Source organism: Nicotiana tabacum, chromosome 3, assembly GCF_000715075.1.
Source record: "Nicotiana tabacum cultivar K326 chromosome 3, ASM71507v2, whole genome shotgun sequence".
In the NCBI taxonomy this organism is placed as follows: Eukaryota; Viridiplantae; Streptophyta; class Magnoliopsida; order Solanales; family Solanaceae; genus Nicotiana; species Nicotiana tabacum.
In genome coordinates, this window is record NC_134082.1 from 152,412,307 (window position 1) to 152,426,206 (window position 13,900).

Below are 13,900 nucleotides of genomic sequence, written 5' to 3' on the forward strand. Positions count from 1 at the left end.
TTTGTGAAGTGTATAATCCTTTTCTATATGTACAGAAAATATAACAATAGTATTTATAAATTACAATTTTTGACTTATGCAGATTACTTGCAGCACGTTAATCAAACATTGAGCGAATCACTCGAACAAGTTCTCAACAAAGTTACTCTGTTAGAGATGAGTTAGACAAAGGAATTGTACTGTTTAAAACTATTAGGGATTTAGTTCAGTGCACGCAAGTGAGTTTAATTTACTTTCTCAATTATGTTTACCTTATGTTATCTGTTTTGCATTTACAATAATTGTTTATTTTTTACTCAATAGGAATCCAGCTATTGGATTGCGGCAAAATTGGTTAATTTGGAACTTGACCGGGGATGATCATACTTGGCATGCAACAAGTGTAGTCGAAATGTGAAAAAAGTTGGAAATAATTACTTTTGTGCCAAATGCAATGAAGAAGAGTCTTCTGTTACTCACAGGTTAGTACTATTTAGTGAAAATTTTAAAATCTTATATCTATAAAAAATATGCATAAGGTTAATAAAAATTGAGTTGCAGGTATAGGCTTCAAGTTCGTGTTATGGATGGAACCGCTTTTATCTCATTGTTGCTTTGGAATCGCGAAGCTATGCAACTTATAGGGAAGTCCGCAAAAGAACTTAAGGAAAGATTAGTTGAGGTATACTACTAAATTTAGTTTGATTAACCATAAAAATATTTCTAACTTATGAAATTTGGTGCAGACTTCACTTGCGGATGCTGACTGTTCTTATCCAAGTGAAATGGACGATATTCTTTATAAAAAATTCATGTTCAAGGTTATTGTTAAGCAAGAGAATATTGAGTCGCAGGTCTAAGTCTACAAAGTTCTTAAATTTACTGATGATGATGACCTTCTAAAGGAATACAACCATACTTTATTCGAAGACAATATGAATGTAAATTTTTTGACAAAATAGATGGGACCTCAAATGTTAGACTTAGATTGATTGGGAAAAGAGGCTCTGATGGAAGAAGATACAATTTACCAACAGTTTTAGAGGTAGCTGCTTTGATAGTTGGAGATTTTGAACAAACAAGGTCTGACAGAGATATCATAGTTGAAAGCCAATCTGGACAACTACAAAGGATAAATGAATTAAATGCAGCATACTTAGGTTTGCAATATCCATTATTATTTCCGTATGGTGAAGACGGATACCGAGAAGATATTCCTTTAAATGATATTGATGTTTCAGCCGGTGGAAGGAAATGTGTTAGCACGCGTGAGTACTTATCATATAAAATTCAAGAAAGGAAGGATGAAGTTCCTTCAATTGTGTCAGCTAGAATATTATTTCAACAATTCTTGGTAGATGGTTATACAATGATGGAATCTTCTCGATTGAAGTTCATTAGGCTTCATCAAAAACAATTGAGAGCACACTTTTATAATAGGTTACAAGATGTTGTTTTACATGGGGACATAGAACCTTCTTCTCAAGGACAAAGAGTTATACTCTCTTCTAGCTTTACGGGAGGTGCACGTTACATGTTGCAAAATTATCAAGATGCCATGGCAATTTGCAAATGGGCGGGGTACCCTGATTTGTTCATCACATTTACTTGCAACCCAAAATGGCCTGAGATTACTAGATTTGTGGAGAGTAGGGGCTTATCTCCAGAAGATCGTCCCGACGTTTTAACAAGGGTTTTCAAAATCAAGCTCGATCGCATGATAAAGGATATACGCGACAATAAGGTTTTTGGAGAAGTAAAAGCAGGTAAAAATTTTATGTTCTACAAAATTATTATGTTTGCACATTCATTTTCTTATATGCTAATATTAAAAATAACTAATATATAAACTTAACAATCTAATTACATCTTTATTCTTCAGTGATATATACAGTTGAATTTCAAAAGCGGGGCTTGCCTCATGCACACATCTTACTTTTTCTTGTGAATAAATACCCAACTGTCGGAGATATTGATGGAATAATTTCAGCAGAATTACCAGATAAAAAAGTAGATCCTTATTATTATAATGCGGTTACAAATTTCATGATGCATGGTCCTTGTGGTACTGCTAGAAAATCTTCTCCTTGCATGCAAAATGGTAGATGCACAAAGCACTTTCCAAAAAAATTTGTGTCATCAACCACAATTGATGAAGATGGGTATCCAATTTATAGAAGAAGGGATGATGGTAGAACTGCAAATAGAGTAGGTATTGCGTTGGATAATAGGTATGTTGTACCACACAATCGATTTTTATTATTGAAGTATGGTGCACACATTAATGTGGAGTGGTGTAATCAATCACGATCCATTAAGTACTTATTTAAGTTTGTTAATAAAGGTAATGATCGTGTCACATCAGCTTTTTCTCAAAGTGTAAATAATGAAGACTCGGGGGTGGTTGATGAAATAAATATGTATTGTGATTGCCGATACATATCACCTTGTGAAGCTGCTTGGAGAAGTTTTAAATTCCCAATACACCATAGAGAACCATCTGTAGAAAGACTATCTTTTCACCTACCAAATAATCAGACGGTCATATTTTCGGATGATGATCCAATTGATGCAGTTGTCAATACACCAACCGTTAAGGAATCTATATTTTTAAGCTGGTTTGAAGCTAATAAGACTTTTGCTGAAGCAAGAGAATTGACTTATGTAGAATTTTCTCTAAAGTTTGTGTGGAAACAAAACCTAAAAAGATGGGAAAAAAGAAGAACTTCTGCATTTTCTATTGGGAGAATATTCTTTGTTCCACCTTCCTCTGGCGAGCAATATTACCTTAGATTGTTGTTGAATGTAGTTAAAGGTCCAAAAAGCTATGAGGATTTAAAAAAAATCAACGGTTCTGATCATGAGACATTTAGAGATGCATGTTATGCTTTGGGTTTATTAGATGATTATGATAAGGAATACGTGGATGCTATCATGGAAGCAAGTAATTGGGGAATGACATCATATCTTAGGCAAATATTTGCTATGCTACTTTTATCAAATTCAATGTCACGTTCAGAAAGTGTTTGGCAAGCAACATGGCATTTACTATCAGAAGATATCCTTTATGAAGAAAGAAGAATATTGGATCACCCGGGTATGTATTTAATGGTTAAAGTTTCCAGTTATGATATGACAATTCTGAATAATGGCTGATTTGCTTAACTTTGTTAGTTAGCTTTATTTTTAATTACTTAATTCATATTAACCTGATTGTTCATTTATTTCTTTTTTTTTTTGTTTTTTCAACTTCATACAAAATTCACTCCACAACTTAAGGTTCGTTAAGCAATATTTTCTTATTTTCATATCTTTTTAATATAACATTGTGTTTACATCATAGGAATAATATTGGTACTAATTAATGCATTTTTCAGACATAAAAAGTAATAGAAAATTAATGCATTGTGTTTAATGCTCTAAAACTTTGGGAAAGGCTATAATCGCTTTTATGCATTCTCTACTTTATTTGGAAAAATTTCAATTCATTTTTTTGGGATAGCAAATACTGCTTTTTATTTATAGGTTATGAATAATAATATGCATAAAATTAATAATAATTTTTACAAATTAAAAAACCACATGGTTTGAACTATATTATTCGTTCAAATTCTATGTATGTTAAATGTGTTTAAAATTAATGTACACTACTATTGAACAATATATTTTTTCGTTAATTTTATTTTTAATTTCATGTTGCTAAAGTAAACTTTACCATTTAATTGTATTTAATTATTTTACATTATAATGTTATTTCAGAAGCTTACCTAACAGATGAAGAATTGAAAAATCGTTGTTTGCAAAAGCTTGAAACTTTTTTGAAAGGTTGTCGAAGTATTTTTCTAGATTTTCCAACAATGTCAAGGCCTGTTTATAATACAGATTAATTGTATTTAATTATTTTACATTCTAATGTTATTTCAGAAGCTCACCTAACAGATGAAGAATTGAAAAATCGTTGTTTGCAAAAGCTTGAAACTTTTTTGAAAGGTTGTGGAAGAAGTTTTCTAAATTTTCGAACAATGCCAAGGCCTGTTTATAATACGGAAGAAGTTGATAACAATAATATATTAATACGGGATGAATTGCGTTATAATAAACGCGCTTTGGCAGAGGAACATCAACAATTAGTAAAGAATTTGACAGATGAGCAAAAGTCAGTTTATGAAAAAATAATAAGAGATGTGAATGAAGACAAAGGTGAGTTTTTCTTTTTATATGGTTTTGGAGGAACGGACAAGACTTTTATTTGGAGAACTCTATCTTCTGCCATAATATCTAGAGGAGATATTGTCTTAACTGTTGCATCTAGCGAGATTGCATCTTTGTTGTTACCAGGTGGTCGAAAAGCTCATTCAAGATTTGTGATTCCTCTAAATGTAACTGAAGATTCAACATGTAATATAAAGCAAGGTACTCCTTTAGCAAATTTAATTATTAAGGCAAAGTTGATTATCTGGGATGAGGCACCCATGATGCATAGATATTGTTTTGAAGCTCTTGATAAAACTTTAAGAGATATTCTTAGGTTTAAAGATGCATCCAATTTACACCGACCATTTGGAGGTAAAACAATTGTTCTTGGTGCTGACTTCAGACAAATATTACCTGTTATTCCAAAAGGTAGTAGGCAAGATATTGTTAATGCTTCTCTCAATTCTTCTTATTTGTGGCCTCACTGTCAACTGTTAAAGTTAACAAAGAACATGAGATTGCAAGGTAATGAAATAGGGACACATCTAGATGAGTTGAGAGTTTTTTCAGATTGGATTTTGGCAATTGGCGATGGTATAGTTGGTACTTCTGTTGATGGCAATGAAAAAGTCCAAATACCAGATGATCTTTTGATAAAACAATCCGTTGATCCAACATCTGCAATTGTAGAAAGTACGTATCCGAATTTCAACAGTCGTTGCAATGATATAGGATACCTACAACAAAGAGCCATTCTTACTCAAACTCTTGATATGGTGGAATCAATCAACGAATATATGATTTCCCTTAATGAAAGTTCTGAGAAATCATATTTGAGTTCCGATACAATCTGCAACTCTGATAGTACTTATTCAGCACTGGAACATGTACACACTCCTGAATTCTTAAATACAATTAAATGTTCTGGAGTTCCAAATCATGCTCTTACGCTAAAGGTTGGTATTCCACTAATGTTATTAAGAAATATTGGTCAGTCAGCAGGATTATGTAATGGAACAAGGTTGATCATAACTAAACTTGGAAATCAAGTTATTGAAGCAAAGGTTTTAGCGGGACAGATGGCTGGACAGAAAGTGTTTATTCCAAGAATGACATTGACGCCATCTGATGCTAGAATTCCATTCAAGTTCCAGCGAAGACAATTTTCAATCATTGTATCTTTTGCCATGACAATCAACAAAAGCCAAAGACAGTCATTGTCTCACGTGGGATTATTTTTAAAAAAACCAGTTTTTACACATGGACAACTATATGTTGCTCTTTCTCGAGTGACGAGTAGAAAGGGATTAAAAATATTGGTTTGTGATGACGATGGGAATATAACTACTGAAGCTACAAATGTTGTATTTAAAGAAGTTTTTCGAAATTTAGTCTAACACTCGAAAGATAATCAATATCTTTTTTGAGCTTTAAGTACAACTTTTGTTACTGAGATTCATTAACCAAGTGTGACAATAGATGTTGACAACATATCTGAAGCATGTAATAGGTACGCTTTACTTTTCTGCTCTTTTCTTATATATTTCTCTATTTCTCTATTCTGTATATAAATTAACTTTTTTAAAAATATTACAAATATATATATGTCATGATTTGCCATAATATGGATTAACAGACTTCTTACATCGCATTTTTGAATAGGCAATGAATTTCATATACGAATTTGGTTTTAATATGCTAATTCATCAATCGGACATTGTAAAATTTCATCAAATGTAATTGGATTAAATAAACTTATGGATGTTTCAGTGTACTGGTAATCGGTCTACTAATTTTTTGGTTTGAAATATAGTTAGTGTGATAAGCATCCACTTTTTTACAAATTAATCAGCCTTATTGTTGGTTCTCATAGCAGATGCATTGGAACGAAGGGAGTAACTTGGCGTCCAGTTGACTATCATGTTACTTGCAGTTCCAGAAGTGAATTTCTTTTGTGTTTCTCTGTGTGTGTGAGAGAGGAGAATAACTGGAAACATATTCAAGTTTTACGCCTTTGAACTGATTCACATAAATGAGAGTGAGTTGTGCAGATACCAATTAAATGGTTTTTGCAAACAGGTCGTTACAGGGATTGCTTTTCCATCAGGCTCGGATAAGCTTTATTGAGGGAGTACGGACAAGATAGTAAGAGTGTGGGATTGCCAATCTGGACAGGTTCTCCTCATTCATTTCCATTTCAGTTTTTGAAGTTATGAAACACGAAAACTGGTATAGGAAAAATGTCTTTGTCGCTTGAAATCTTGATACTGTATAAAATTCTCTGGGAAAACTAGGAAAGAATTTTACTTGCACGTCTCTGCTTCTTTCCCTGCTAGCTGAACTAAGCACTTTTCTCTATTAATTCCTGTTAAAAAGCATGGGAGTCAAGGCTTTGCTTTTTATTGCTGAATTCATGGTGAAAATAAAAAAGGAAAGAGATTAGTGCAGAATAGTAATGTTATCTTTTGGTTGCATCAGATCTTAATAGCACACACTGCCTCAAAGATAAGGAGTTCCAGTTTAGCATGTTACAAACATATAAATTTAAGCTACTTCTGTGAGGACCCAAATCTCGGTCGTGATGGCGCCCAACATACTACTAGGCAAACCCGACCATTATTCAATACTTAACCCAATTTATCAAAAATAGCGGATGGAAATATCAATTAATTCAAGATCAAAGTACTGAAGAGTTTAACAAAATACACAACATAATCTCACTAGGACCCGGTGTTACGAATCTGAGCCTCTAGAATACAGAATATCATCCTAATACATGATATATCCAAAGTATGATAATGCGGAAATAAAGAGATAGGATAGGAGGGAGAAGATCAATGGTTGCGAACGCCGTGCAGCTACCTCGATACTCCCAGAGGCTGGATCTGCTGATCAACCGGATCTACTGAGCTTGAGACTGCCCTGGATCTGCACACAAGGTGCAGGGAGTAAAGTGAGTACTCCGACCCAGTGAGTAATAAAAGTAACTACAGTCCGAAGATAAGAAAATCCAGTAAATACACAAAGTAAGCTAAAATCCAAATATACAGCAACATATGGAACTGAGCAGCTAAACACCAGTATAAATACAAATACATGAATGCAATGCATATGATGGTACATTCCAGTACCCACTGCGGCGTGCAGCCCGAGCCATCCATATTTATTTATCGTCGACGGCGCTCACTAGGGGTATGTACAGACTCCGGAGGGGCTCCTACAGCCCAAGCACAATATCTTGGTCAGCCATTGTTACCTGACCGGTCAGCCATTGTTACCTGACCAATTTATATCATACAGTGCCATTGTTACCACTGTTCAAGTATATCATCCAGTGTCATTGTTACCACTATTTCAAGTATATCACACAGTGTCATTGTTACCACTGTGTCAAGTATATCACACAGTGTCATTGTTACCACTGTTTCAAGTCACTTTATAATCAGTCCAGAAAATAATATAATAAGCCCCTTGGGCATTTACAAAACAGAAGTTCCCAGCCCAGAATACATTTAAAAATATCATTTAAGTTTTCAACACTTAGAATTATGGCTGAGTTTGCAAAACAACATTTAAAACCTTGGACTGAAATTAAATGATATGCAAATCATGCTAAGCAGTAATATCAATCCTCGAAGGATTTTACAAATCGGCACAAGGCCCCAAACATGGCATCAAGCCCAGTAATATCAATGAAGTATGTGTATCAATCACCAGTATAGTATAAACATCACACGGGGTGGACCAAGTCACAATCCCCAGTAGTATCCGACCCCGCACTCGCCATGGAGTGCGTGTCACGCCTCAATATAGCGTTACGATGTGAAAGTCCGGGGTTTCAAACCCTCAGAATAGCATTTACATCTATTACTCACCTCTAGCTCGCTATGCCCTTGCCTCTCTAATTGGCCTCCTCGTGTGACGAATCTGCCAAAAATCACACAAACCTCGATGAAGTTCGATTTCTAAAAGACGTTTGTGAACCAGAAATTCTAAGTAAGGAATTCTGTTGACCCGAGGGAAGGTGTTAGGCACCCTCGAATCCCGTGGTTCTAGCACAGTCGCTTAAATTGTTATAATGGCTAGATATCTGATTTAATACATGTTATTACTTATGTGCTTCATTAAGTTTAAACCGCTTTTATTATTATCATCATTTTTATAGAATTGCAACGTTGTGAAAATACGTCTCGAACCACGTCACAGTCAATGCACCCATGGTTGTTAATACATTCCGACTCCGTTGAGATTTGAATTTGGGTCACATAAATGTGCACCCGAGTTTAAGAATGTAATTTAATTAAGTCGCGCCTAAAGAGTCTAACGCGTTTATTGTCTTTGGGGAAGACAGTGAAATTCACTAAACAATCCATCCTAAATTCTAAATATTTTATTGTGACCAGTTATTGAGGGCTCCGCAATTTGCATTGTTTTATTTGGTGAGGCTCGTCTCATTTTATGAAAGGATAAACCTACAATGACTACATTTTTCTATTATGTCTCTATAAAATGAAAGAGAAAAGGTCTTAATTTATTTACATGCTTGAGTTGTTATAGTTGGGTTTCGAATATGATTCATAAATTCTGAAAATGATGCAAGCAGGGCAGTCCATTGCCAATGCGGGCCTAGGCCCAACGTGTATGACATAAAACTAGACCTAGGCCGTCTTATTCACATGTTACTACCTAGTTACATTATACTAGGCATGTTCTCAGTTTGTCAAATTAAAAAAAAACTTAGCAATCTAATTTTAATCCTAAACCATTTACATGCTGAAATTAACCAATATTATTTAACTAAACAATATTCCTACAAGTTCCGAAATGGCCTATTCGTTTGATTTTTAACTAGACGGAGTTGCTACACCATTCATTTATTTTTAGGCAATATATATAGATAGTTCATCCGTTAAGCTATCGTCAGATATTCCACTATAATAGCTACATGATTCTGATTTTTGTAAGCTAAATAATTTATATATACAAATAAAATTCAGAATATAATTAAAATAAATTTAGAACTTCAACTCTTCATTTTTTCGTATTCATGCTTCCTGTTTCAGTTTACAATAATCAGCGTGTCAGTTGTGTACTTGATATTGGAAGCAAAAGAAAAGGGAGATCAGCAGAAATTCAGTAGCATACAACAACAGCAACCCAGCAACCAGTAACAACCAGCAACGAGAAACTTAGTGACACATTTTAAAATCAAGACAAAAATCCAGAAACAACAACAACAATCAACGGATAGAAGCAAAGGGATTTCAGATTTTGAAAGACTAGTTAGTGTTTAACCCTTAATTTCTGAATCCGTATATCAGAATATTTGGATTGTATATCAGGTGTATACTTTTCTTCTTTTGAATTTCCAGAATGTTTTTCTTTTTATTTTCTAAAGTCTTAGTATTTTTCGGAATTTCCTCTCTCTTCAAATTTTCTTCTGTATTCTGTCTTCTTTCTATTCTCTCTAAAAATCTGATCAAGTTCTTTTATTTATATCCCATCCCAAACCCTTTAATCAATTAATAAAATCACACTTTATCCTACCAAACCCATTATCTTCCCACTCATCCCCCACTACATTAAACAAATATATCAACCCCATCCCATTGCATCTTGTCCCCCATGCCTAACATAAACAAATACAATATTCCCATCCACTACATTATGTCTTGTCCCCCATTATATTAAACAATTATATCACCCACACCCCATTACATTTTGTCCCCCATGCTTAACATAAAGAGTTACAAAATGTACAATTCCTAGACTACCCCTCCGACCTTATTGCAATTACCATTTTACCCCTGAACGTACTGCAATTTACCAAACTACCCCCATCAGCTATAACCAATCAATTAATCAAACTCAACCAAAATATAGCCAATATGACCAATTTCTACACAAATTCAAACAACAAACCACATGAACACGATTTCTGAACCAATTCAACAACAAATCACATGAACACAAATTGAACAACATCAAATTAATGTGCATAAATTAACCATATTGGGAACCAATCCTGGTTATCTTAGACCAAAAATTGATGAGCAAGGAAACAACAATATTAACAACACAATACATGATTCAAACTAAATCAATAAATCAAAAACCAAAACATAAACTCACATTAAATTACTGGATGAACTTCAAACAAAGAATAAACATGCATTAGATCCATATTAAATAACAAACATGACGGATTCAAATGATTTAAACTAAATCTAACAATATTAAAATTAAACTAACAATTTCTTCTACAAAAATACAAAATAAAAGCACATGAAATAAACTGAAAAACTGATTAATCAAAGTTCCATTTGAATCTGAAAATTAAATCAACAAAACATATGAACAAACTAGAAAATTATTTCAACGATGAACAAACAAAACAAGAATTGAATCATTTATCGATTTCAGATCCGAAAAATATCAAACAAAAATATAGACAAAATGAAACTTAAAAAAATCCACTAACCAGATCGAAACGACGAACAATGACTGACCAACGATGAACTCGTATGGACTGTTTTGACGACCCCAACCAAAGCTCGAACAAACGAGATGGTTTGAGTCTCGTTTTCGGACCGTACTGAAGCGACGAACCCATTTCTGTATGGGGTCTGTTTGGATGCGACGAAGCAGAAATAGTAGGGTCAGCCATGGATGACGCAGCAGGTCATTTGGTTGCTTGGATGGAGAAGATGAAAGCAAAGCCCCCACGTCCATGGCTGGAGCTCGGGAACTCGACCACTCAACTTGAGCTCAGACGAAACGAAGAAGATGAAGCAGACAACGCAGCAGTGGAGGTTTGTTTTAAACTCAGCTGCTCGACGACGCACAGTAGGGTAAGCCATGGACGTCCTTGAAGGAGTAGAAGAAGCAGACGATGCATAGTAGCACAGCTGAAGCAGCAGCGACAGCCATGGGAGCTCGAGTTCGAGCTCGATGAAGCTCGTCCATGGCTGGTCGTTTGAAGACGAAGCCACAGCAGTGGCAGCGATGGGGTCACTGGAAACGCAGCAGCATGAAGTGAGGAAGAAGAAGAAGCAACGATCAACGTGAACTTGAAGAAGAAGAAACCCTCGCGATCTTGAATAAAAAGAAGAAACACGGGCAGCGGGTGTGTGTGTGTTGCGTTGCCGTGGTTGTGTGTGTGTGTGTGTATGTGAAGGAGAAGAGGCGGGGGAAGGGCAGCCATTGATGGGTTTGTTTGGAGCTTTTTTGGAGAAGAAGATAGAGAGGGGGGGTAGGTAGTGTTTTTTTAGGGTTTTGTTTTGTTTTGTTTTTTTGAAATGCAAGATAGGGGGGTGTTGGGTCTTTTGGGTTATGGACCGGGTCGACCCGGTGGATATGGACCGGGCCATGGGGAAGGTTGGGCAATTATTTGGGCTTGTGGTTTGAAATTGAAGAAGAGGCCTAATTCCGATTTTCTTTATTTTTTTGCTCTCTTTTTTTCTTTTATTTTTCTAAAACTAAATTCTTAAAATCCTTAAACTATCATATAGAACTAAATTAATTTATAAAAGCGCAAATTAACTCCCAATAATAATTAACACACAATTAAGTCATAATTAAGCATGAAATTGTACAATTGGACATTAAATGCTAATAATGCAAAAGATGCCTATTTTTGTAATTTTCAATTTTTGTAAAACAAACTTAATTACTAATAATTGTAGAATTAAATCCTAATGCAAAATGCGACATATTTTTGTATTTTTATTAATTTAACAAATAAACATGCACAGACAAATATACAAATAATTACACAAAAATACCACAAAAATTCAATAAAATTGCACACCAAGGAAAAATCATTTTATTTTGAATTTTTGGGAGTAATTCTTTCATAGGGCAAAAATCACGTGCTTACAGCTGCCCCTCTTTGCCCGAAGACACGAAGGGTTTTCGTGCAAAGATAAAGTGAACGATTTTTGCCCATCCGAGTACTCCGTATGAAGCATTTTTTTTTGAAAAAGATTTGACCGAACCTTTGCTTCAGAGGTTTCCTACATATCTTGGGCTAAACAGGAATCAGGTCAATGTAGTTCGGAAAACTTTGTTAGCTGGGACTACCCTGGGATTGCGATGCTTGCTGTTACTGCTGTTGTTGTTGCCACTGTTGCTTTACTGATCGCCTTATTACAACCAAAGGAAAATTGAAATTGAACTAACTACTTATGCGTGTCAATTGCTAGTTACAAGATCCCTATCTATAATTCCTTTGCAACTTGATCTTGGGTCTTAGCTGATTCTGCTTGTAGACTTCGATCCGAATCTTGATGCTCGCAAGTTGTAGGCGCCTGTTTATTTCTGCGGTATTGAGTGAGACGGGATTGGCGGAACTCGGGACTTTGATCAAATTTTGGAGCGACCCACCGTTTGTTTGTTCCAGTATTTGGGGACATCTTCTCCTTTTGTCCTTTTCTTCTTTTCTTTATTCAAGATTGAGACTCATCCCGTAGGTCATCTCGATCAATGCGCCTCGAGGTCAAACCTGCTAAGACAAACAAAACAAACGAACGAAATTTTTCTGCCCCAGTTTCACTAGGAAAATTCCGTGAGTTAATTGCCATAATAATCTACAGCACTGATGCGGGGATTGGAAAAAACCCTAGTCTACGAAGTGCAACTCAGGGATTGGAGCCCTAATGTCGCAAAAGGTAAAAATGCACAACTTAGGGATTGGAGCCCTAATGTCGGCTTAACAGAAAAATGCTCAGTTCAGGGATTGGAGCCCTAAGGCTGGCTAAACAGAAGAACGCTCAGTTCAGGGAGTGGAGCTCTAATGCTGGCTAAATGGAAACTTGCTCAACTTAGGGATCAGAGCCCTAAATTGGGAGGATTGCCAGGTTATGCTGGAAAGTGTCCACGGGTTATGCCGGGAAGATTCATCGGGTTATGCCGGAAAAGGTCCACGGGTTATGCCGGGAAGATTCATCGGGTTATGCTGGGAAGATTCATCGGGTTATGCCAGAAAAAGTCCACGGGTTATGCCTGGAAAATTTATCGAGTTATGCCGGGGAAGTCATCGGGTTATGCCGGAAAAAGTCCACGGGTTATGCCGGGAAGATTCATCGGGTTATGCCGGGGAAGTCATCGGGTTATGCCGGGAAGATTCACCGGGTTATGCCGGAGAAGTCATCGGGTTATGCCGGAAAAGGGAAAGTGGTCCCTGGGTTATGCCAGGGAGGTCCACAGGTTATGCCGGGAAAGGAAAAGAGTCCTCGGGTTATGCCGGGGAAGTCATCGGGTTATGCCGGGGAAGTCATCGGGTTATATCGGGGAAGTCATCGGGTTATGCCGGAAAAGGGAAAGAGTCCTCGGGTTATGCCGGAAAGGGAAAGGGGTCCCTGGGTTATGCCAGAGAGGTCCACGGGTTATGCCGAGAAAGTCATCGGGTTATGACGAAAAAGGAAAAGAGTCCTCGGGTTATGCTGGGGAAGTCATCGGATTATGCCGGAAAAGGGAAAGAGGTCCTCGGGTTATGCCGGGGAAGTCATCGGGTTATGCCGGAAAAGGGAAAGAGGTCCCTGGGTTATGCCAGGGAGGTCCACGGGTTATGCCGGGAAAGGGAAAGAGTCCTCGGGTTATGCCGGGGAAGTCATCGGGTTATGCCGGGCAGATTCATCGGGTTATGCCGGAGAAGTCATCGGGTTATGCCGGAAAAGAGGTAAGAGTCCTCGAGTTATGTCGGGGAAGTCATCGGGTTATGCCGAAA

General features: G+C 36.4%; 1 protein-coding gene and 1 long non-coding RNA gene across 2 annotated transcripts; both read left to right on the top strand.

The window, feature by feature from the left end:
- The first annotated feature begins 95 nt into the window (after window positions 1-95).
- LOC107821150 (uncharacterized) lies at window positions 96-2,547 on the top strand. The gene is made up of 4 exons (XR_012704340.1): window positions 96-218; window positions 304-461; window positions 541-661; window positions 726-2,547. It is a non-coding gene; the product is annotated as an uncharacterized LOC107821150 (long non-coding RNA).
- A 1,454-nt stretch (window positions 2,548-4,001) lies between these two features.
- Window positions 4,002-5,570, top strand: LOC107821146 (uncharacterized). The gene has a single exon (XM_016647553.2). The coding sequence runs from the start codon at window positions 4,002-4,004 to the stop codon at window positions 5,568-5,570; it is 1,569 nt and encodes a 522-aa protein (XP_016503039.2).
- Window positions 5,571-13,900: the final 8,330 nt, after the last annotated feature.